The following is a 26,203-nucleotide window of genomic DNA, read 5'->3' as shown; positions in this document are numbered from 1 at the left end:
TCCCCCTCACAGAGATCCAGTGCTGGCCAGAGACACAAACTACAACTTAGGTGTGGTCACAAATCACCATCCACCATTTAAATAAACAAAATAATTCAAATAATTATTCATATAATATATTTATAAGTGCATACAACAGCTGAGGGAGGGAAGATTTCAGTCACATGGAAGGAGCTTGGCAGATAAATCCTGGAGATCTAGCACTTTCTACAATCCAGGAAACTGCAGCATAATCACTATTTCCTGCAGTGCTCCTAGCTGTTCCAAGATCACTGCTCAGAAGGCAACTCTAAATGCCACCCATGAAATGTAAACACAGACCTGCCGGGATGAGACTTTTAACTGCACAACTGAGTCAAATTCAGGCAGCTCAGTGGCAGTCAGGATGGAGGAAATGCCAACTCTGACCTGCTGCTTTTTAAGAAGCATGAGAACAGAGAACAGGCAGCAGTTAGAGGGGCTCACTGCCTGCCAGAAATTGAGGTAACATTCATGCCTCCCCCCAGTGTACAGGGACTGACTCCACCTTTCAAAGCCAGGCAGAAACTGCGGCAAAACTCCAAGCAGCTCACCCCACCTAAAAATCTCAGCCCTGCATTCTAAACAGAACCATCTTCAGAGGGCTGATCTGGCATTCAAATGCTGCAAACAATATGTTTTATGTAAGCTTTAACCAAAACCATACCCTGTGTTCTGCACTCCCACAATCTTGGATTGCTTAGGTCACTGGCACAAGAACTGCAGCTTTGCTCAGCACAGCCAGCCCCATGGGTCAGCTGGATTCCTTTGAAATATTAACTATAGTTTCTGAAACTGGAACCCCATTACTGTCTTCCACAAAAATGTTTGAGAAGCTCCCTAGAAAGAATCCAGGCTGTTTTATTTTCATTTTCTGTCGCTGGTTTTGTCTTCATTTGTGAAGTTTTTCCTTCTTGTTTTATTTTCATTTTCTGTCGCTGGTTTTGTCTTCATTTGTGAAGTTTTTTCCTTCTTAATTTTACTGTGAAGTTAAAGAGACTGAAAACTAATTATTATAATGCACAATACTACAGCCAGGACCTGTCTTCTCACCTTAACTGTCACACCCACACTTCCCACAGTACAGTTATTTTCTAGAAATCTCTAGATCTCTAGAAAATCTCAGCTCACCTTCAGAAAGAGCCATAAGGCAGGAATGAAGTCTCACAAATTAGAGTTCAGCCTGAGCCAGCTGCTTTCTCCTAGCATTATTCCCTTTCTGGCCATCTGTCCCACCTGTCCATGTGTTTCTCCCCCCACCCAGCCTCTCCACTACAATGATCTGCCATTCTGGCTGACACAAACATCAGTGCAAAGGAACCTGGACTAAACCCAGCTTTGTGCCACTTGGTATTTGGAGCTTTGCTAAGGCACCTGCCTGACTGCTGGTATAATTACATCTGCCTTAAGCCTGGTTTAGTTTATGCCAAGTTCACCTGTCAGCCAAAACACCAGAGTTTGTTGTCCTCCCTCCCACTGCCCCAATGAGTGAGAGTTTGGGTCAGTTTGGCTACACAAGGGTCTCCTCTTTTACAGCAATTCTTGTTTGCAAACAGCCCAGCACACTCTGCTGCATGAATCCACTGAGATCTCTTCATTCAAGGGGAACCCACAGAACAAGCCCTGCACTCCAGACTTGGGATTTCTTGTGGTTTCAAAACTGGCTGCATGCCTGGCTTTGTCAGCATTTTTCAAATCAGACCTTCAGGCTGAAAAGTCATCCTGAATTTTCCTCCTTGGGCAGAACTGCCAGAGAGACACAACACGAAGAAATGAGGAAGAGAAGAACTGGGAAGGGCTGAGAATGAGGAAATAGAAATTAAATGGCATGTTGCTACACAGTGAAATGCTGTAGTTGTGTACTCTCAAGAATTCCTTGCTGTTTTCAATGAGATTAACATCAGAATAAACCTTATCAAAGATACTACATATATATATATATATATATATATATGTATATATATAAAACACAGATATAAGATATCATTTTGTATATATATATTATAATATATATATATTGTCAAATATTTATTGCAGCATTAATTTTTTATATCTCTCTAATGCCTGACAACTGAAGGGGAAATAAGCATAGTTCAGAGGACTGCACAGCTGTGGCACTGCCCAAGAAAGTCAGGAAGAACACAACACTTACAAAGCACATCATCACAATTTCATCTCGTGTACTGCTGACAATAGACAGAAAGAACAGGAACAGAACTGCTGAAAAAACATTATTTTGCAGAAATATGAAAGTAGTACTCAGAAAAATTATAGATAAGGCTTTTTTAAAGACTGTAAGTCAGGGAATAAGAGAGAAAAAGAATTACAGATGTGTGACATAAAGAATAAAGGCAAAGGACATAGAAAAGGCAGGAAAAAGGAAATTAGGAGAGATGCAGAATTCAAAGGAGCACATGCTGACAGGCTCTGCACTTCCAACAGAAAACTGGAAGCTGACATCTGTACCCATCCAGCTTTAAAATGAGCTCTCAGTTACAAGCACTGCATTCAGGAAGCAGGCAGAGAATGGGATCTTAACTGAGCTCATCTCTAGGCATAAGATTAAAATAAAAAGAGAGGGATGCAATTTCACATCAGCTCCTGGCAGCTGCTCAGCATTCCTGACTGTCCCAGCCCTGTCTGCTGTGGAGTGCTGATAACGTTCCCAAGCTGCAGAGCTCTGGAGCCCTTCTGTGATCCTCAGCTCTGCAGCTTTGGGACCCAATGGAAAAACCCCTTTTTCTGCAGGCCATTGACACTTACCTTGAAAGATTCAGTCATTTGCTTTCCTGTTTCTCCCGAGAGTCCTCCGCCCTAGGAAAAACAAACCCAGAGCAAATCAAATCCAGTGCACAGTGCAGGAAAGGTGATACACATTCATTTCAGGGACAGACTGCATTCCATCAGCAGACTTTGCATCAGTAAATGTAGTAGCAAGAACTTTGTGGTGAGTTCTCACACAACTTTCCACCTTCTGGGCTCTCAGTTTTACTTCAGTTCCTTTATTTTGTGCAGCTGCATTTCAGGGCTTCATATTTGTAACACACATAACATCCTAGATTAGATTAGCACTGTAATGTAGGAGGTTATGGACAACATCAAAAGTTTTTCATTCAGAACTGAATAAATAAATTGGTTTTTTACTCAAGTTTGTTTCCCTACTAAAGTATCTACCTAACAGGTTTGCTTTTGCCTTTTTGAAGAGAAGGTTGAATAGGCAGAAAGGAAGAGAAAAAGAACTGGTTTAGTTATATCCTTCATTAACCAAAGAGAGTAATGAGGAATTATTCACCTCTATGAATAAATAATGAGATTATTTTGCATAATCTACAATGTTGAACTTCAGGCTTCTGTAAAGGAACTGGGAGGGGAAAGAAGACAAAAATTTTAAAAAGGAGTGTTAGTTCCAGGCATCCTTCTGTTCAACAACAGAGGGGAAACAGACAGGGGGAAGCCATCTACCTAAAAATCAGATTCCCATTTCCCACAGCATCACATTTGCACCTCTGTGGACCCTCCTGCAGTACCTGCACCTTCCCTGCCAGTTACAGCACGGAACACAGGAGACAGAGACAGCCCCACCAGGGCTCCTTCCTTCCCAGCAGCCTTGAAGGAGGAGCTGAAAAGGTGAAGTGGGTGCAGAGGCTTGGGATGGGGAAGAAGGCACCAGGAGCAAGAGTTTGGGGTGATGGGATGAAAGAGGATGGCTGGGATGATGGCTCTAGGGAGCACAGCTGGAAGGATGGAGTGGTGTCTCTCTTGGTGGCTCTCTCTCAGCCTTGGTGCATCTCAGGTGGGAGCTCCCAGTCCAGATGGGAAAGCCCCAGATCAAAGGTACAATCCCTGATGGAAAGAAGCAGAGAAAACCTTTCATGGTCAGCCTGTGAGACCCCAGCTCCTCACAGGGAGCAGCCCTCACCCCCAGGAGGGCTGGTGCAGGTGGATGGCAGTGCCAGGGACACAGCAGCCACCAAAATGTGGGGCCAGGGCTGGCACCACATGGATCACAGGCTTACACAGAAGGCAAATAACATGATTCCTTTCCCTTTTTATAGATCTTGGGAATATGGTAAACATACAAAAAAAAAAATTAAAAAGCAGCAGTATTTTCAGTGGACCTTCCACAGACCACAGCCTTGCTACCAGCAAAAAAAAGGCAAACTCCCAGCCCCAGCAGATCTCACTTCCTCTCCCCTTCCCCCCAGGGAGCCCCCCACATCCCTCCTGCTGCCTCCTCTCAGCTTTAACCCTTCTGTTCCTCTTTTTCTGTAACTCTCTACAGCAAGGCAGGCAATCGTGGCTAGGACCCTCCCTATGCACTGAAAGAGAATGTGCCAAGAGAGATCATAAATCTCTTGACAATGTCCTTCATTAAAAACAGGTCTTAAAGCTTGTCTTTATATGTCTTTATTTGCCTTAAAGCTGAGGGTTTTCTACTCCAGCAAGACAAGACTTTGGCAGAGTGGCAGACCCAAGCAGGTCTCAAGTGTCACCCAAAGCCAAGGACACTGTGTAATAACAGCCCCTCATTTTACCTGTAATCTTTCAAACACTTCCAAACCCCCTGGTAAAATCCTAGAAAGCTTTCATGGCACCATCAGCTGAGAGCACTGAAGCATTCCACAGATGAAGGGAGGCAGCTGACTTTGCACTGCAATCAATGAGGATGGAGAGTGTGCTGGTTCCCAGCTAACACGATGGGAATTGCCAGCTCTGGAAGAAAAATATCCTCATGCCATCATCCCAGCTCTGGAAGAAAAATATCTCCAAGAGCTCCAGCTCCACTGCTGGCTTCTGTCTAACATCCAGCATGCCAAGTTGGATTTGCTAATAATAATTCCTGGTGACAGCAAATACTGACAACTACTCAACCACTATGCTTCAGTTTCTTCCTGTTGTTGCTTCATGGAGTTGCCCTAAAGCAAGAGCTGGCATCAGCACAGAGGACTGGAGCTGGATACAGCTTAATATTCTCTTTCATGATCTCTTTTAAAGATACCAAGCTTGGATGTGAATTTGAAGTGCAGACCACCTACAGGAACAGCCCCTGGGGGCTCCATCACATCACTCTTCAGGTCAACATTACCACTGAACTCAGTGAAGTCATCAGCACAACTTCTGGGCACGTGCCATGGGGCCAACCCTGCTCTCCAGGAAGTCATTATTAATTTTTATAGATTTAACTCCTATTTAAAACAAGTAGCTAACTGCCTTTGTTAACCACACTGAGATTAAACTGAGTTAATCCCTCAGCACTAGAAAGAAACACCACAATTAGTTTCTAATTAACAGAGTCATATTTTAATGATTCCATGGCCTACAAATCTGAAACATGTTGCTAAGTGCAATATGGAAAATTGCTCCCTGGCCTGGTGCCAGTGCTGCCAAGGGAGATATTCCAAGCATAAATGTGCCCTTTGTGTTTAACAGCATGGTGGATTTAAACCTGCCCCCATTAAAACACTGATGATATCCTAAAGATACACCTGAGGCACTGGGTGAACAACTTCTCAAAAGTCACTCAAGAGTGTCTCAAGTAGCTGTACAATTACACAGGCATGACATGATTTCCTGTGTTGTGCTGTAGGGATACACAGATCCTCCCTGATGCCCTCCCAGCCTGGCATTATCACCTCACTGTAGCTGCCCAACCTTGGGCTGGCACTGATGTTAGTTAAACACAGGCTGGGCAACGACAGCACACAACAAAGAAAAACACAAGGCAACTAGTGTAGCAGAAAAGCAGGGCTTCCACACTATTTAATCATCATTTTGCCTCACAGTGAGGGCATTGGGGCACAGAAAATACAAGAGGTTTTATGTCCAAGAATGCTGCATTGCATAAAATAAGTTGAATTGAAATAGATTGTAATTAAATTAGTCTGAAAAACTGTGCAGGCACTTATCCCTGACTTGAGCAGTTTACTGGCTTTAATTTAAACCAGTTTAATTGGTTTGACTAAAACTGAAATATGCTCTTCTTAAAACAAGCATCACTGTTTTTATTATGCTTAAATAAAAGACAATTCAGATTACATGAGCCCAACTTGCTAGTTAGTAAAGCCTTAGAACAGGGACCATCAAGAAGCAGAAATACTCAGCTAGTCCACCCCAGACTCGTGTTTAATAACATTTATAGCTGAATCACATCTGTAAAGGCAGACAGACTTGGTTCCACAAGAACAAATAAATGCAGAACAATGTTTGCAAAGTAAAGCCATTACAAGCAGCACTCTGGTGAAAAACCCCAAACAGAACTAATGTCAGTTTTTTGACTCAGTGCTTAAATTAGTATTTGAGTAAGTTGAGAAATGCCTGAACTGATGCAGAAGAAAGCTTGTCTCAGTTCACCTCAATGACAGCAAGGCTAGGCAAGCTGAAGGAGATCTACTCCTGAACTCCAAAAAGAACATGGGCTGGACAAGAACTTCTATTATCAAGAACTCTAAAGGAACAAAGAGACCAGCAGAAGCAGGAAACAAACCAATTTGCAGAAACTAACCCTAAGGAGAACCTGACCAGGGATCTATTCAGTTTCAGGCTGAATTTGTCACATATTTCAGAAAAATTTACAACTTGATCTGTGAATTACAACCAAACACCACAGAGTGGGAAGTGTGATCCCTCCCAGCAGTCCCATCCACCACAGGACATAAAGCAGCTGTAATCTCCGTGTGCTGCCCCTTTATTCAATACTCACTTTGCTCTTAATACATTTCCTGCACATCCAGACAATTCCCCTTCCTATTTTCTCAGCAGAAACAGGCAAGCACTCTAAGGAAACCCTCCTCAGCAATGACACCAGGAGCTGTGTGCTTTAACCTTGGTTCCTGAAGGCACTGCTCACACTGATCTTGACTGTTTTCCTTCCCTCCCTATGACCTTTCTGCTGCTCTGTCACTCCCCAGTGCCATTTCCTCTGTCCACACAGTTTACTGCCCTTCTGATCTGGGAAAACAGCCTGGTACAATGAGGGGAAGAGGCAGATGACCTAATGGAGCTCTTCCATCTCTAACTGCTGGGAGCAGTGCTCTAAGTGACCCTTTTGTTGGTTTGTTTGTCCCGTCTAGCATTAATGAGGCTTTTAACAAATGCATTGTTTGCTAGAATGGCATGAAGGAAAACATGTTAAAGCAACCAGCTGGATCTAGCTGACCTAAAAATTCACCTGCCTGTTTTCTATCTAGACAGTGTCTCATGATTTCTCAAACAAAATAAATTAAATTCTGAAAGACACCACAATTTTAATGCATTTAGGGCCAATTCTTTGATGTGAGATCTCCTGTATCAAACTGGCAACAAGAAAGGCCATAAATGCTACTGCATGCTTTCCCCTAACACTGCAGCAGGGCTTTGCTCTTTACCACAAGCTTGTGCTCACAGCCAACATTCTCTAACATTTCCCTTTCCTCACGTATTCCAAAAGCCAGGCACTAAATCAGCATTTTAAGAATTGATAGTAAAATTAAGCAGGATGCATTTTTAACTGCCCTGTTATACCAGAAAAGATGAGCCTAAGCACAATAAAAACTAATTTGCTTACTTTCCCTGAAGATTCAGTTACACTGACTATATTTTTTATTCTGAGACAGCTGTACAGATAAACGACAGATCTGATTTAAAGATGCATAAAATGTAGCTTGTAATTTATTTGTGAAATTGCCTGATAGTGGAAACTCCACACAGATTCTGCAGCTGAGGACCAAGGCAATTGGCTTTATGCAATTACCAAATGAAAATATAAACAACATGAAGGCATAGAGAGCAGAAACAAATCAAATCATTGTCTGATGAGTTACTGAGGGCTTAGAACTGGAAACAAACAATTTAGTGTGGGAGACCAAAGCTTCTGCAGTCTGCAAATAAATCACTAAAACCTCCTTGGGGGGGGGGGGAAACCCAACCAAACCACAGCAGAGACAGTGATGGATTCCAAAATGAGAACTGACATGGCCAAAGAAACAAGCTAGCAGACAAAAACCTGGTTTTAAGGACACAGCCCTGTGTGCAAGCTCCCCCTAAGTCCAGCAGCAGCAGGAGGAGCACGAGGCCAGCCCTGAATCACTGGCCTGTGTCAGGGGTCATGTGGAGCTATTCTCAGAGTGCTCAGACCGTGTCCCATTTAAGCCCATTCTGCACTGGAATAAAGGTTTACATAAGACACTGAGGAAAGATGAATGGCACACTGAAAACAAAGGCTCTGTGGAGGAACAGAACAGAAGAGCTTTGGGAGGAAGGAGGAGTTACTTTTTCCACTGTGAGTGCTGTGTAAGTGCCACTAGAGATGACAGAACTGTGACTGACACAGCTGGCTCAAGGCAGTGCACACGTGTGGCTGCTGGTGTGCACAGGGCTGGCACCACATCTAGCCCTGGTGACTCTGCATGGCCTATTTAATCACAGCCCATCATCAAATGCCACTGCTGAAGAGCACAAGGAGCACAATCTGCACAGTGTGCTGGCTGCTGCTCCCTGTCCCTGCTTCCCAAGGGGCTGCTGTGTCCCTGGAGTGTCCAACAGCTGAAGCTGATAAGGCATGGCAGCAGCTATCTCACCTGGGGATCTGAATGGGCTCAGACCTGCAGGGACACTGCCCCACTGCTCAGAGTGCTCCTGTAAAGGGGATTCTCTGCTGTTCCTCTCCAGTGTCTGAGCAAAGCCCTTTTCCCTGCTTGCAGGCACAACCCTGCACATCCAGATGTGTGCTCTGCCCAGACCCCACTGCAGCAGGACCCTGACTCCAATTTCATGGCTCACAGTGATTCCTGTTAAGAGATTCATTAACGTTATCCTCTATCTATTTAATCATTTCCCCAGTCTGGAGCAATTTTGGGAGACACCAGGTTCTTAACAAATGCATTGTTTGCTAGAATGGCATGAAGGAAAACATGTTAAAGCAACCAGCTGACCTAAAAATTCACCTGCCTGTTTTCTATCTAGACAGTGTCTCATGGCTGTATGATACAGTGACTGCTCAAATAAAATAAATTAAATTCTGAAAGACACCACAATCTTAATGCACTTAGGGCCAATTCTTTGATATAAGATCTTCTGTATCAAACTGGCAACAAGAAAGGCCATAAATGCTACTGCATGCTTTCCCCTAACACTGCAGCAGGGCTTTGCTCTTTACCACAAGCTTGTGCTCACAGCCAACATTCTCTAACATTTCCTTTTCCTCATGTATTCCAAAAGCCAGGCACTAAATCAGCATTTTAAGAATTGATAGTAAAATTAAGCAGGATGCATTTTTAACTGCCCTGTTATACCAAGAGGACAGCGAGAATATTGCAAATATTTCTTTCCAGCAATACTGCAAATACTGTGTTCTCCTGGATTCTGATGGTGGGCTGGAACTGCTTGTTCCAGATAAAGAATGAAGACCTTGATTATTTATAAGCTTTAAAGGACTCTTCTCACTTTAAGCCTGGCTCTGCAGTCCCAACAGCCAGGTGAAAGAAGGCAGAAATATCCATCTCTTCTAGAAACAGGAAACTGAGGCACAGATTGTCCCACTGGCACACTTCACCCTGCTCAGCAGCTGCTGCAGGGAACCCACTGGGGCACCAGACAGGGTCTGCACAGCTCCCCTGGAACTAAAACATCAAATCTGTCACTGTCATATTTGCTGGGAAAATCTCTTTGCCCAGGATTTTGCTCCTGGGAAGCTGAGAAGCCTCAGAGAAAAAAAGAAAACAATAATTATCTAATCGCTTCTCCTGTGTTTTGCTGCTTTGGGATGTGTTTGGAGATTGTTTCTTTGGTTTCATGTGAATTGTTTTAACTTAATGGCCACCCACAGCCAAGCTGTGTCAGGGCTCTGGAAAGAGTCAGGAGTTTTCATTATTATCATTTTAGCCCTCTGTCAGTATCCTTTCTGTATTCTTTAGAATAGTTTAGTACAGTATTCTTTAATATAATTTAGTATTGTAAAATAATAAATGAGCCTTCTGAGCACATGGAGTCAGATCCATCATTCCTCCCTTCATCAGAGGTCCCAGAAAATACAAGATCAAATCCATCACAGTTCTTCTCAAGGAAGAACAGGTGCAAAGGACTGATTTACAAAGGGCTGCTAACTGCTCACAGCTGTAACCTATTCCAGCCTCTTGCCTACCAGCACACAGGTGGAGGCTGCAGAACCCCTGCCCACACCAGCTCCAGCCATAATTGGTTTGAAGCAATGAGAACCTCTCCAAAGCCTGCCCTAAACCCCTCTGATGTGGGTTTTGCTGTGTGCTCAAACACTGCCCTGATCTGTTTCAAGTGGACACAGTTCAGCAAAGCAGAAAGGAAACTGAAGCTTTCCTCTTGATGTAAAGGGCACTAGGAACAGAGCTAAGCCAAAGGGAAAACCCTGGGGATCTGTCTGAGGACAGCATCTCCAATAATGCTCCTGTTCCAATAACAGAGGGAGCACATCTCCATGAGGGACCTTCAGCTCAGAACATTCTAGGAACTGAACTGCTTTACACTCCTGGAGATGCAGAGGCTGTCACAGAAGGTAAAAAGAATTACCCACCACACCAAGCAAGTGTAAATAATCCCATGGAAGCTTACTAACAAGCCAGGAAAAGCTGGGCACAGCTACAGCATCACTGCAGAGTCACACATTGCTCTCTTCAATGTGGTACAACAACAAGATAAGACCCAGAGGGAGATGCTTTTCTTCACATCACTGCTAAAAGAGGTAAAATATTCCAAACTGGTGACAGAACCAGCTATCCCACCTACTTAATACACATTCAGCTATGTAACAACTCTAGGACAGGAAAAAATCATGGATAATAAGGCTCCAAAATTCTGGAGCTGTATTAACCTTATCCTGTGTGTCCTTTCTAAACAAGGTGAGCAAGTCCTTCATCTGAAATCCTCTATCATTTGTTGACAGTGCCCAGAGCAAACTGGAGGCTGCCCAGGAAATTTGAGAACAAAATATCACTCAGCAGATGAAAAGTGGCCTTGGAAGAAAAGGGGGGTCCCAGATGAGGTATTTGTAGAGGTGTCAGCACTAAGCACACACAAAATGCAGAGAGGAGCTTTGCCCAAATCATAGCATGGTTAAAGCTGCAACCAACACAAATCAGGAGTGATGCAGTCTCTATGAGAAAAATGACAGCTCTGAAATGGTAAGAAATGGAAATGAAGATAATAAACTGGCCTATGACAAGTAATGCAGGCTTGTCCTCCTACAATCCCACACCTGTATCGATGATCAAACAGCCCTGCTCAGCTCCACCAATCTAAACTGGCAAATGACTCACTGATAACATGAGCAAAGGGTCTGGGAGGCTTCAGTGCATGTGAACATCAATGTTTTTCACATTTCAGAATGGATGAAGCCAGTCTTGAGCCTCTTAAAAGCTCAGAATTGCATCTGAAAAAATATTCATTTTATTTGTATGCTCTAATCAATATTTTGCCCAATTAACATGATGAAAACATTGCTGGCTACAGCACAACCCCTTAAATAGAAAATCCAAAACAAAACAATTGTAAACACTAATTTTCAGCTTAGTGAACAATCAGGAAGGAATGCTGTTACTGAACTTCTATCCTCAGGTGTCAAGAGGAGGATCAAACTCTAAATGCCAAAAATTGCCTCTGAAAAACTGCTGAGAGATAAAGGATAATATTAAAATCACAGATGACATACTCATGATGAATAAATGCCTCAAATACATGAGCATGTGAATAGAATTATGGTTTTTTTCTGCATGCATGTACACATGCAGCTGAGGCAAAACTGTGCCTGAGTAGCCACAACATGTAGTAACACCCTGTGCTAAGGCTATTTCTTCATGCTTATTCATTTTTTCTTGCTTTTACCACCCTCAATATTTCAGGCAATACTTCCTAGCAATTAGGAAGGGATTTGTCAAATTTTAAGCAGGCATTGCCATAAGGCAGAATTCAGGACTGTGATGTTGATAATTCAATAATAAATCTTCATGTTCTGTTCTCAAAAAATAATTATGGATAATTATGGTACCCTGAACTATAAATTTATAAAGACAATTTATAACAAATAAACAATAAACTATGGAGCCTATTAAAAAATACTTAAACTCTTCTTCATACAGGATCAAAAACTTAGCCTCTCCACCAGTTTCTTCAAACTTTAAAACCAGGCAAGTAAAATCTGTATCGTGCATCTGGTAAGAAATTTACACAGCAACTGACCTGGCAGCTGTGTTGACAGTAACTTCATAGTAAACGCTAACCCTTGAAGTTTCTTTTCCATACTCGTTTGATTAAGAATTTCCTTTATTTTAATGGAGGTTGAGAAACCCTACATCAAAAGAAATGGTATTGTTACTGCTGATTTTAGGTGGACTACCTATAATTTTTAATGGATTGCATGATGATAAGCAATTGAATCATTTTATAAGATTAGAGTATGCAATTTCATGTGGTAACCTTATAGACTCTGTTTCAGATGCAGCAATCTCAAGTTCACATCCCTGAAAATCAAAAATATCTCCTTTTATTCAGTGCTTTATAGTTCCCCAGCTTATACTCTTCAGCTAAGCACGTGGATTTCCTCAAAATAAAGAAAATACTACTACTAAACTGACATGTTAGGAATAAACCTTCTGCAAAGCAATCTGCCTACAGTGGTGCCTTTAAACACCACCTTCAGAGACTTCTCTGTGCTGTTAAAAGCCAACATTCAGGGCTCTGGACAAATATGTGCTGGTCCACACCACTGGGTGTGTCTAAGAACTAAGACTGTATTTTAAAAATTTAGTTTTTAAGCTTTTTCTCAGGACCACAGGAAAACCCAGGCTGGAGAGAACCTGAGGATGTCTTTAATTCAACCTCAGGGGTAGGCTCTGAGCTCAGACCAGGTTCTTCAGCTTGATCCAGCTGGGTCTTGAGAGCTCCCAAGGATGCAAACTGCACAGCCTCTCTTGGTAACTCACTCCCAACTGCTTTTGGGGGCTCTGTTTTCCTTATATCCCATGGGAACTTTTTCTGTTTTAGTTAATGCCACCATCTCCTGTCCTCCTGCCATACAGCCCTGCTGAGCCTGGCCCCATCTCCATCATCTTCCTCTAGACTGTGGAAGGCTGCTACACCACCCCAGAGCCTGCTCCAAACTGAGCACACTGTTCTTGCCAACTCTGAGTGCTAAAGGTTTAAAAACCTCCATTCTTAGTAAGAGTAATGCAAATTCTAACATTTATTACAGAGGCGACGACTCTTAACACAACAGTTAAATGAAATTGAACAAGTGGACACGGTGTCCCTGAATCCTAGTGGAAATTATTCCAATCAGAACCTCATGGAATTAAACCCTGTTTGTATACCAGGAAAAACCACTTTTCTGTGCTTACTAGAAATGTTTTTTATCATTATGGTGTGTGATATGCTCTAACACACTGAATTAGCAGGAGCTGGGTACCTGCTGAGCAGTTATATACTGCCCTTGATAAATGCTTCAGGGATATTCTAAAATAAAACCCAAAACACACTGCAGACATCAAGGGAAGAAGTAAATGTAACTCTGTTGGAATGGTATTATGACATGAGTTTGCAAAACTAGTAATAACTATGGGCCAAAATGCACAAAAAGCCCCAGACGGATAAAACTTATTGATCATTTTTAAAGACAGTTCCAACCATTCTCATGTTAAGTTTTGGGTCTCTGATGTACAGACCAAAGGGTGCTTTCCACAGGTGAAACACTGGATTTTCCTCTGCAACAGCATATGGTAATACTTCCTAAATTGCCCTTCTGCAACAGGTGCTGTGTTTTATGATGCAATTTTACCTGGACCCTTAATGTATAAAGCCATTAAATAATGAGGCTGTTTCCAAGGTAAATGGGGCCACCCATTGACTTCATCCTGTGTTGGACTGGGAGGCATCAAGGTGCAAACACAGAAGTGACTACAAACACAACAAATTAGGGTCACACTTGGATTTATGCCCAACTACCACCTAAAGCCAGGCTTTTAAGATGAAGTTTGGGCTCCACTGCAGCCATGGTTGCATGTGGGTAGCCACAATTGATTATCAAAAGCCACAATCAGTGCTGAGTGCCTTGAGCTCCCAGAGCAGCCTCTGTGACTCGAGCTTCCCCAGCAGCAGCAAGAACATGATGTGTCAGCGTGGGGATGTGAACGTGCCAGTCCCCACATCTCTGGCCTAACAAGGCTGATTGTGCAAATTTTACAGAGATTTTACAGCTTGGCTCCTTCACTCTGGCACTGAAGGTCCTGTCCTCAACCCCACTGGTAATTTTCAGTATTATACATTCAGCTGTGATTATTCATTTAAGAAAATGGCACAACACAGGGAAGCAATGAAAATGTCTGTTCCAATTCTTTACCATGCCCACGTCTCCTAATTTGTTCCAAAATGCCTGAATAAATGCAGAGCACCTGAGTGTTCACACAGTTAATTAACTGATTTACCTCCCTTCCTAACATTATCCTCCCAGGGATAAATTAATGACTAATGAAATCCACCTGAATTATTTTCATCCATCTAATTAAACAAATGATACAGCCTGTGGACTATATTAACAAGATATCAGTTGTGTTAAAGCTACCTCATGACTTTGCAATCTTCCCTTTTACCTATGGCTTTGCAGCATATTTCAAGGCTCAATTTCCATGGGGAAAAACCAGCACATCCACTGGATCACACACAAGTGCCAGGCCTGTCAGTAACAATCAGTGCATGAGGTGGACAAGGCAGACACTGCAGAGACTGGAGGCATAATTCATTTCTTATACATCACTTTAAACAGGACAGAAAGGGAGGGCTGTGGTTGAGCTGGAAATAATTTAAGGAAAAATGGAGGGCTGTGACTAAACACGGGAGAGAAGGGAGAGATGAAGGGACAAGGAGGTGGAATAAAGCTGTTGATTGGGTTATTTATTAATGTATCATGTTTTATGTAATGATGATAATCAAATTGTAATTTTCTGTTCCTTTGATACATGTTCTACAAACACACAGTGACAGCCAGAACCCTGGAGAGCTGACAGTCTGAACAGATGAGGCAAGTAAAGGGTAAAGGGCTCAGACAGCCCTGACTTGCCCAAGGCTACACCACTTCCAAGTGGCAAGAGTGTCCTTTTACTGCTGTAGCTACTGCTACAGCAAAGACAGAGACAAGAAAAATACAAAAAGAAAAAGTGAAGGTCTGGCTTGTGCAGGTGAGAAGAACCCAATGAGAGGTCAGTTTGAGCAGACAGGTTGGTAGGTCCATGGCTTCCCTGTTAATCATTTTTTATGTAAGGCCAGAGCATTCCCAGCAGGTGCTGGATATTATAAATACATAAAGGTAGAGTACTTATATATTAAATATTCCTCCTTTATATATTTCACAGTATCATAATTTCAAATTCTGACACCCTGAAAAACAGAGCCCTGCCTCTTTCCTTGAGACACACAACAGATACATCAGAAGTGATATTAAAACACGAGTCTGCCCCCTTCTTTGAGATGCTCCATTCTGTCTCTGAGCACTGGGGCTGGGGGAGCTCCTGGCTATTTTCCCTGAGTAGTTTCAGACCAGTTTCCTGCCACGGCTGGTCTGCCCCTCTCCGGCTGCAGGGAGGGCAAACGGGGCTGGGAGAGCATCCCAAGGCTCCTCCATGCCAGTCCTGCCACCAGGAGCAGCAACTGCAGCACTGCTGGATGTGAGGAACAGCAGCACGGAGGAGCTGGGCAGACACCTACCAGTCACCTGCTGTCCCTATCCGCCATCTGCTAACGTGACCAAGGAAAGCAAACACCTCAGCCGTGGTTTCCTCAGCTGTCAGCTCTGGCACAGACTGCAGCTGTGCAGCTCCCAGCCAGCCCAGCCTCAGACCCGAGCATGCACAGCTGCTGCACAGGCTGGAACGCGGCTGGGATGCTCCCTTGGTCCAGCTGAAAAGCACCCGTGCTATCTCCGTGCCCTTTGCCTTGACCCTGAACACTTGGTTTTAATCCCCAGATCAGGTCACTAAGCTGAAGAACATAAACAAGACATTTATAAAAGGACAGTGCCCACAGATGCTCATCTGCCACGTTAGTGTTTGCTACCGAAAACTCCTCTTCCATGATTCAAAGTTTTTTCTGAAATTACTCAGAACCTCTCAGCACATGTTACTGGATTTTACCCACAGTCTATTTCAGTACAAGGGCAGACATAAGAGCTTTAACAAACTCACAGGCAAAAAAAAAGACTTGATGTCTGCCAGGTCGCCGTAACCTTGGAAGGCTTTTGGTTTGCTGCTTTTTATCAGTTTTGTTTGGGTTTTTTTTTAATCACTGAGAGTCCCATAAACATGAAATTCACCCCAAAGGAAATCATACACCTTCCCTTCCCCTTCCTCCCTCATTACTTCTTTTCCACACGTGCTGTCTGCAATGAAAGAGCAAAGAGGTAAAACCACACACAATCTGCCTCTGAATCTCAAACACCAAATCCGCCAGGGACAGAAAAATCCTTCTCACAGCACAAACAAATCGGGGCACTAAAATCCACCAACACAAACGGGCGAGGGGCCGAGGAGCAGCCCCCGTGCCGCTCCGCACCGCCGGAAGGACGGACGGACGGATCTGGGCAGCAAACGCGCTCCGCTTACCTTGCTCATGCTGGCAGGAGGGGGAGATGGTCCTGCCGGGCTCCGGCCGGGATGGAGCGGGATCGCCGAGCCCCGGGGGCGGAGAGAGCGGTGCTGAGCGGGACCGGGGCCGACCGGGGCTGCTGCTCGGATCGGGGCTGCTGCTCGGATCGCTGCTGCTGCCGATGCTGCCGGTGCCGAGGCTGCTGCTCGGGGCTGCTGCTGCTGCTGCCGCCGCTGCCGGGCTCAGATTGCATCAGCGGGGGAGGGCGGCGCGCTCGGCGGGCGCTCGGGGAGCTCAGCGAGCAGCCGGGGCCGCCCCGCCCCGCCACTCCCCGGCAGCCACACCGCCGCTCGGCATCCCCCCCGAGGCCCCGGCAACCACACCGCCCCCCGGCATCCCCCCCGAGCCCCCGGCACCCACACCGCCCCCCGGCAGCCACACCGCCCCCCGGCAGCCACACCGCCCCCCGGCATCCCCCCCGAGGCCCCCGGCACCCACACCGCCCCTCGGCATCCCCCCCCCGAGCCCCCCGGCACCCACACCGCCCCCGGCATCCCCCCCCGAGCCCCCGGCAACCACACCGCCCCCCGGCATCCCCCCCGAGCCCCCCGGCACCCACACCGCCCCCCGGCATCCCCCCCGAGCCCCCGCTGCAGCCGGGGCACCCCCGCCCTAAAATGGCCCCGCACGGTGCGCGGGGGAGACATTGAGGGCTTGTGCTGTAATTCCCAGAAAGACACGTTGTGCTCAGCCCGCACTAACCCACTCATGGCGTTCTGAGTCATTTCCTCTGTCTCGCTGTGTCCGACTCGGCTGACACACCAACACCTGGCAGTCATCAGCCCTCCCATCACCAGCCCTTCCCTGCTTCCCCTCGCCAGGGCTGCGGGCACGGCTGGTGCTGAGTGTCCCAGCACTGCCATCCAGCCCAGGGGGACAGCACCCACTGTATCTGGGATTAGTGGGGCTGACAGATGTGTTCTCACCCAGCACAGGGGCACAACACCCACTGTATCTGGGATTAGTGGGGCTGACAGATGTGTTCTCACCCAGCACAGGGGCACAACACCCATTGTACCTGGGATTAGTGGGGCTGACAGAGCTGTTTCCCTGCCCGCCCAACCCAGGGGCACAGCACCCATTGTATCTGGGATTACTGGGGCTGACAGAGGTGTTTCCCTGCTCACCTGTGCCCCAGCACTGCCACCCAGCACAGGGGCACAGCACCCATTGTATTTGGGATTAATGGGGCTGACAGATCTGTCTCCCTGCTCACCTGTGCCCCAGCAGTGCCACCCAGCACAGGGGCACAGCACCCATTGTATCTGGGATTACTGGGGCTGCCAGAGCTGTTTCCTTGCCCACCCGTGCCCCAGGCCATGCTGGAGGTGTGGGATGTACCTGCAGAGCTCTGAGCCAGCTCGGAGTTCTGGTCCCTGGCAGGCAGCTGGCCAGCACCCGAAGACAATAAATACAGCAGGTTGTCCACTGTGTCGCTTCTACCCGTTCCTGTGAAACTAATACAAAAGAAAAAAGGAAAAGACCACACGAATTTTTTCAGAGAAAATGCTGCTGTAATATTCACAAAGTGCTTACTTTGATCATAACTGATTTTACATTTAAGTCTTCTCTTCCTTTACTAATGTTTTCTGTAAAGGTTTTCCCCTTCTGATCTCCTTTAGAGTTGTTGTAAGGAAGCTGTTTCATCTCAGTGCAACTGTCACAAGTGCCACGTTCTGCTTTGCACGATGTACATGAATTATTCTCTGTTGTACAGTGCCAGAGACTGGTTACATAAGTAGATTTCTGCTCCTGCTGCTCTTCAGCCAGGTAAAAAAGAGCTGTTTAGTGGATTTCCAAGCATTTTGGATTCCAAAAGAACACAGGTGAGCAGCACTACCCAAAACACAAGTTCACATGAACAGTGATATTTCAGCAGCTATTTAGGAGAGGAGAAAGACAGAGCAAAAACCAGGAGGCAGAAAAAGCAGCAAGGAAGCTTTGGACAGGTTCAACTCATCATCAGGGCAGTGCTACCCAGTGCTGATGAGAGCAATCCAATCATTCACAAGGAGTTATCTTCAGGTTAGGAGCAGCCAGGCTGGTCAGGCCATTTCACTCAATATCCTGGCACTGTGATAATGCCTGCAGAAGAGTTTCAAGGAGAGAAAGCCCAAAGAGGCACTTTGCTCCAAATTCTCTTTCCACTATACACTCTTATCCTCAAAGGATTTGTGCCACATCAACTTCCTGAAAGATGAATTCTCTGTGCTTGACAGCTCCTCGTGGCTTTTTGTTCTCTTAATTTCTTCCTTGAACCTACATAAAATTTGATATCTTTCAGATCTCGTGCTCATCAGTTCCACAGTTTAGCTCTGTTCTGTGGGAAACCTCATCATTTTGCTTTATTTTGAATTTGCCACTTGAAAACTTCACATCATTCTCCATTTTTCTGATCCTGAGAGACTGCAAACACAAATGAAGAGCACTTTACCCCCTGCATGTAATTTGTGATTTTACAGGCAATTGTCAAATCCTCTGTCAGCCATCTCCTTTCTCCAGCTGAGGAGTTCTAATCTTTTCTGTTTACTATAAAACAGTTCAATAACCTAGATCATCCTTGATTTAGGATGGGGACATGAGCTACACAACACTTCCCAAAAAGCAGATCATCATATTTAATTTTAATTTGCCTTTTTTCCCCTCCTCTATTTCTTTTCATTATAGTTCTGCTTCCTGCTTGGACATGGGCACTAAAGTGAACCAATCTATTTCTGAACTATTTAATTCTAAGGTTTCTCTGCTGAAAGGCAACACTTCATTCATAACCCACCCGTTTATATAAATTTAGCTTTTATTTTTTGTTATGTGCATAACTTCATACTCACAGACATTATTATATGTTATTTTTACAGCTGGATATTCAGTTTCATAAGGTCCTGCTGCAGATAGCCCTGCTTTGGCTGAATTGTTTTAACACCCTTACCCTGAAGGCTTTAAATCTCATCAGCAAACTTTGTCTTTTCTGTTTGCCTCAATATCCCTTTCTCTCAATTCCAGACTCTCTTCTTTTTCTTATCTCTTACCCAATTAAAGAGAGCAACCATAAAAGCACCTTTCTTTTCTATGAGCCTTTGCTAAGGCACTTTGTCAAATGCTTTGGAAATCCAATTGGATGCTATCCCTAGGACCTTTCCTTCCTTTGAAGGAGTTTATAGATAGGTCAGGATTTCATTTCAGAAAGTCATGCTGAGTCTGCCTCTCAAGGGCATATTTATCCTTATATCTTTGTGCATTTCTTGTTACAGGTTGTACATTCTCATTTCAGTAGCCTGAATCCCTCTACAAAAACAAGCAAACAAAAGCAAACGATAAACAAACAAAAAATCCCACCAAAAAAAATAAAACACACCAGCAACAACAAAAAAAAGCTGTTTGAGTGCAATTTGACTGTTTCCAGAGCTCAGTTTACCAGTCTGAACAATCAGCCTTTCACCAAAGTTCTGTGCAACATGCTCACCATAGAGATGCATTGCAAATTATCCTTCAACTGCTGCCAAACTGAGGTACAGAGCAGAATCCATGGCCTGGGCAAAACTAAGAAATAGGAGAAGGAAATGGGAAGGAAAAAATATTATCTGAACTACAGAGAATTTGTGCAAAGCCAAACCACCACTTACTACATATCTAGAATATGTAAAAAAAAACCAAAAATCTTTGTATTGATCTTTTGCTTTTATTCAGGGCCAAGCTGGCCCTAAGCTACAAGTAAAAGTCAGGAAAAGAAGACCAAACTCAGAGAAGCTGCAGAACTTACTTGAAAAGCTGCATCTTGCTGCAACATCCCCAAACCTGAAGCTGCCACTGGTAAATGGGCCAAAAAGATGTATTTTTGCAGGGAAAGCCTGCATTACCTCAGTCTAGTTACAGTCCTTTAGTTACAAGGACTGTAACACTGCAGAAGTTACAAGGCAAAGGGCATTGGATCTTTACCTCTGGTGATTCACTCAGTTGTGTTGCTCCATCAGTAAGAACAAATTGCATTTTCTACACTCTGAGTATTTAGTTTTGATGAAACATTATTCATTTCAACGCTAGTTTTTCCATTAACACCAAGAATTCTGTGAACGCTTGACAGCACTGTTAAACTTTAGAAGTTTTCTTGAGTAAATTTTTCACACATATGAGAGAATAAGGCAATTTATATGCTCCAAGTCCAAAGTGTTGCCACAAGTTGTAGGGATCCACAAGGGGAAGAATTTAAGTCACACACATTTCCCAAACCAGACCTGAATAAATTCAACCTTTAAGCCACTGAAATATAAGGAACTTCTGTTGTGGAAATGAAAAGGCAGTTTGATATAAAGCCAAATGGGAAGTGTTGAAAGAGGAAACTTGTAGATCTGTAATTCTGTAAGAATAAAGGGCACAAACCCTTCTTGATACACTGCAAACTTTCCTCCACAATCCTGGTGGCATCCTCTGAAGAGGATAGGGAGAAAAGGTGGGTAGAAACCTGGTTTTGCATGTAAAGAAAGCTAGGATTCTGGGGCTTTCTTTTTTCTTCTGAAATGGCATGAAAATTTTCCTGTAGAAAAATATGGAGAAACCAAATTTGATTCAATCAAATGGTATCACTTAGACAAAGGCTGTGCTTCTGTTTGCTCCTGATCTTTTAGAACTTTCAAAGCTCTTTGTAATATAAACCCTTTCAAAATGTGTTCCAAAGCATATTGAAAATAGATATATATCTTCCAGAAATACCAGAATGCTCTGTTTTAATCTTTGAGAAATACTTTACTTCTACATTAGCTATTTTACTAAAACTCAATCTTGCATGGTCTCTATGAATGCACGTAGATGCAATGGCACAAATATATAAACTAAGGAAACATCAGCTCTCAGCTAAAATATTCTCCTGTAAAACCTGTAACTGATTTCAGCCACAAAGCTAAAACTCTTCAGAATGATTAAGAAGATAATTGGAGCACAAGACTTCCAAATAGCTGCCCTGCAGATGTGGAAACATGGTTGTGGAAAGCTTTTAAAGTGAGGGAAAGACAAACCTTTGGTTAAGGATCAGGTTGGTGCTGTAGAAATTTCCTAACAGAGAAATTATAATGCAATTATTAAACGTATACATAAATTATCATGTGATTATGCATTTATACATGATCAGATATGAACAAAATGTTAGGGTGGGATGATTTTTTAATTTTTTTTTTTTTATTTTGGGGAAGGGGAGGTCCTTTAAAGACTGATCAGGTCCTTTAGAGACTGCCCATTCAGGACTGCCACAACAACAGGAGAAGCTGATGGCTGCAATTACTGCTCTTCTATCGGTTTCTCTGGGGCTGGAGAATAAACATTATTTAATTAATTTCATAATTATTATGAAATAACAAACATTTCATGTTTAAATAATCAATTTATTATTTCTTATCAGTAAAACAGTCTCACTGCTCGGAGCTCTACAGCTTGTGAAAAACACCAATCACTTGTTTGTAAAATTTTAAAAGTTTAACAGTAATAAAACGGTTATAAAATAGCAATATACCTAGAGTAATAATAATTTGGACAGTTTGAATCAGGACAATATGAAACAACAGAAACAGAAGTTCAGACAGTCCAGGTACATTTCCGAGGCAGCACAAGCCTGAAAAAGGACCCACGTTAACAGAGGATTAACCCTTAAAAGCAACAGCCTGTTGCACATTCACACACCTCATCCATGGTGCATCAATTCCATTCCCACACAGGATTCTGGCTGGGCAGGGTCAGCTCCTTGCTCTGAATCCTGACAGTCTCCAGAGCTGAGCAAGGCAGGAACAAGTTCATCTCTTCTGATAATGGAGCAATAAATTCTCTTTCTCTGAAAGGTTTAGGGGTCCTGTGGCTGCTGTCTAGCTGCGAGTCCTTTCTTTAAAAAAAGTATCCTACATAGCACAGTTTCTATTTTAACATTTTGTTATGACCTAAAACTACATTTAACACACTCTTTAAGAATATTCATACAGCATTACTTTCTAACACAACACATATAATATTCACTTGAATATTTGCAAAAAGCCAATCATAAAATAGGCATTTTTCCCACAGGGGACATGCTTCTCAGAGCAGCAGGATTTTTTTGCAGCAGCGCCTTTGCCCGGTGCTCCTTCCCTCACTTCTCTCTGTTTTCCACCTGCTGGGCCATGCCAGCCCTGCTGTAAAACCCAGGATCAGCAGGATCTGGGTGGAAAATCCCAGATAAAAAGGCCGGGAGGAGGTGGGAAGGGTTTGTGGGGGATGCTGGAGGGCGGAAAGGCTGAGGACAAAGAGCACGGGGGGCACAATTAACCTGGCAGAAAGAAACATCACAACCCAGGAGATGAAAGGAAAGCGGCCACACAGCGTGTGACAAGCGGGGAAAAGCTGGGAAAAAGGCTGAAAGGGAAAGGTCTGTAACTGGAACCAAACAAACATCTCCCCCCTTTCGTTCCCACCCTCTAAAAACAGCATTTTACACATTCCTCCTAAACAGGCACTTTGTGAATGTGTCACTTATTTCTGCCCGGAGAAGCAAGAAAAACATCGGGCTCCAGGAATTAACCAAGAACAGAGTTTGTTTCCAACATTTCTTCCAGCCTTTTATTTTCCAGCCACTCACCTCACACATCTCTGCCTGCTCCGGGCTCTTCCAGAAGGTTCTGTGTGGCTGCACCTCCCCAGGGCTGCCAGCCCAGCCCTGTTGGAACAGGACAGGCTCCCTTCAAGAGACATCTCCATCCAAACACAGCCTTTAAAAGGCTTTTAAAGGGGCTCAGGTGCTCCAGAGCTGGCCTGGAGGAGGCACAGGGCGGGCAGCAGGACCTAACCCTCCCCAGCTGGCTCTGTTTGAGCCTTTGGCACCTGGGTCATGGGAATGCCGACCTCTCACCAAAATCAACGCCCTCATTCCCCTTTAAAGGGAGCACCAGGAGTCCTTGCTGGCCCATTTTTCCCATCCAGTGTTGCTCCTAAAGTTGCTTCTTTGTCCCCCACTCAGCCCTCCTTAAAAACTGATGGGAAAGTGAGGAAACATTCAGTGTTTTGTGCAGTTGAGGGGGAAGAAGCAAGTGGAGGATAAATCTCCACTCAGGTTCAGAGAATGACAGAACTTTTAGGTAGGAGAAGACCTTTAAGATCATTGAATCCAACCATTACCCAGCATTTCCAAGCCCACCACTAAACCATGTCCCTGAGTGCCACATCCACGCTTGTTTTAAACAGCTCCAGGGATGGGGCCTCCACCTCCTTCCTTGGCTGCCCACTCCAATGTCTAATAACCTTTCTGTGGAGAAATTCTGCCTAGTGTTGAACCTAACCCTGCTCTGCTGTGGCTCCAGGCCATCTCCTCTTGTCCTGTTGCTGTTGCCTGGGAGCAGAGCCTGACCCCTGGTCTGGCTGCACCTTTGTGTTGGGGACTTGTAGAGAGGTACAAGGTCTCCCCTGAGCCTCCTTTTCTCCAGGCTTAACATCCCCACATCCCTCAGCTGCTCCTCACAGGACCTGTGCTCCAGACCCTTCCCCAGATCTGTCCCCCTGTTTTGGATCACAGAGTTTGACCTGTGATGGTAAAAGCCACTCAGCTGGAGCATCTGCAAGATTCCATGCAGAACTGCTTGGTTTCATTAGAAAAAGAAAATCAGTATTTAAAGACTGACCTGTGTGGGTTTGGTGGTGTAAAACATTTGGGTCCAAAAAAGCCTTTTATTTCCAAGTAGTAGAATTAAATTGTAGGAATCAATGTGAAATCTTGATTTCTCTGATGTTCCTGGAATAGCTTTGGCGTGCCTGGAGAAAAGGAGGCAGCGAGGCAGCTGAGCTGTGCCCAGGTGGAAATCCTGCTTTCCCAGCTTCCCAAGTACAGCCTGGCTGCTTCAAACCCTGCCAGCCCAGAGAGGGCCAGAGAAAGGCTGCTCAGCCTTTCGGCTCTGACAGCACTCTATAAAAAGCTCAGCATCCTTTTTGTGCTCTAAAACTACACTGTGGCTCCCCAGTCTAAATTAAACAGAGCTAAAAAGGCTTCAGAAAGAAAAAAACCAGGCAGGAAATTTCAAGCTGTTTTCCAGGTGCCACTCACCAGGAATAGGAGTCAGAGCTGTTGGTGGGCCCTGGGGCTGACTGAAGAGAAGACAATAAAAGGTGTGTTTGTGCTTGAGCAGGAGACAGCCCCACCTGCCCTCCTGGTTTTGCAGGGACATGGGCTCCATGCTGGTGCTCCCAAGGAGCTGGTGACCCCCCCTCCTGCCATGCCTGACCCCAGGAATTTTATTTCTTCCTGTGTGGAAACCCAGGGCACACAGGGAATATTTCTGTGTCTGCTCTGGGGTGCTCTGACCCCCAGGGCAGCTCTGACTCTGACCCTCACTCATGGAGAAAGTTTCCCAGACTCCAAGACAGACTGGAACCCACAAAAGTGTGCAATAGATTATAGAGATCAGTGTGGGTGTGTCACTGGGTGAGAAATTGAGGGTTTGGGATTTTTAGTTGTGATGGAAGCAGGATGGAGGGCACAGGGTGTGATCCTGGGCTTCTTCTTCATGCTGCTTCTTCCTCCTTCTCCATGGGTTTGGGTGGCATTTTGTAATTGGGCAGGAAAGTCCCCATTGCAGCTCTGTGGGATCAGTTCTTGGGTTAAAAGGGAAAATAATCCAGGTGTCAGTTCTTAATTGGAGAGTTTAGTCTGAAAAGCCCTTGGAACAAGAGATTGTGGCCATTTTGTGCCTTCTAATGAAAAGCTGCAGAACTCCCAGCAGTGAGACTGTTTCACTGATAAGAGATAATAAACACCTGAGTGTGAACATGAACTGCTGTCTCAGTCCAGACCCAGAGAAACCCACAGCTGGTACCCCAGCAGCTGGGACCCCCACATTCCTGGTTCCTCCTGGTGGCCACAGGGGGACCCTGACTGCAGGACCAGCATGGCCTGTGTGCTCAGCTATGAATCCAGAGCTTCTGTGAGCAGAGACCCCAAACTTACATATTTGTATAGGAGATCCACCACATTCCCTGGAAAAGCAGTACTCAGTGGGAAACGGTGCCTGCTAGGGAGCCTGCAGCAGCACAGATGGTTTTGGGCAAGCACATTTCTGGGCATGCACCACCCCAGCAGGTGAACTGTTAATTTAACTACCCTTAATGACTGGATAATGCATTCCTATAAATAGATATTGCTCCATATCCCAGGTTATCAGTGATAGTACTTAGCCTGAGATAATGAATTCCACACCACATTACCCCACAGTAGCCATGTGATTTTTCTGTAAATTGTTCTGTGTTTGAGGAGGATGCTTTAGCATATAATGGTGGTGAATTAGGCTTGGTGAGAGATTGCAGCAGCTGCAGGATCTCTTTGTTGGGCTGAGCATGAGATCCAGCTCTTCTAAGAGATGCTGTAATGTGCCAAGATCAATACTAGAGGGGCAGAACTTGGAACAGATGGGCCACGAGGGCCAAGTTCTGCTGGTAAATCAGTCTGGTAGTGACATGCCACTGATGTCACAGCTGGCACTGACAGTCTGAAGGGTAGAACAGCCAGAAGTGTGGCAGCCAGAGGAGCAGAGATGGGAGTCCAAGGGCTAGCAGT

General features: G+C 44.7%; 2 protein-coding genes across 3 annotated transcripts in view; one reads left to right on the top strand and one right to left on the bottom strand.

The window, feature by feature from the left end:
* Window positions 1–16,822, bottom strand: part of BCAT1 (branched chain amino acid transaminase 1) — a 48,368-nt gene extending 31,546 nt beyond the window's left edge. The window contains exons 1-2 of one of the 2 annotated variants that reach the window (XM_009095178.4): window positions 16,611–16,822; window positions 2,782–2,832 (exon numbers count right to left, since the gene is read on the bottom strand). In XM_009095178.4, coding sequence (XP_009093426.3) covers window positions 2,782–2,832; window positions 16,611–16,619 — 60 coding nt within the window. In that variant the 5' untranslated portion in view covers window positions 16,620–16,822. Of the gene's footprint in view, window positions 1–2,781; window positions 2,833–3,545; window positions 3,612–16,610 lie in introns of those variants that run through there. The other variant, XM_050969704.1, reaches the window with a different exon arrangement.
* Window positions 16,637–17,269, top strand: LOC127059119 (basic proline-rich protein-like). Its single transcript, XM_050969932.1, has one exon. The coding sequence runs from the start codon at window positions 16,637–16,639 to the stop codon at window positions 17,267–17,269; it is 633 nt and encodes a 210-aa protein (XP_050825889.1).
* The last annotated feature ends 8,934 nt before the right edge of the window (window positions 17,270–26,203 follow it).

The sequence above is a fragment of the Serinus canaria genome, chromosome 1A (genome assembly GCF_022539315.1).
Source record: "Serinus canaria isolate serCan28SL12 chromosome 1A, serCan2020, whole genome shotgun sequence".
Classification (NCBI taxonomy): Eukaryota; Metazoa; Chordata; class Aves; order Passeriformes; family Fringillidae; genus Serinus; species Serinus canaria.
The sequence above is the reverse complement of the archived record's forward strand: the minus strand, read 5'-3'. Positions and strand labels throughout refer to the sequence as shown.

What these genes read in the sequence shown, in the direction of transcription:
- LOC127059119 (XM_050969932.1), top strand. Translation starts at nt 16,637, where the DNA reads ATGGTCCTGCCGGGCTCCGGCCGGGATGGAGCGGGATCGCCGAGCCCC.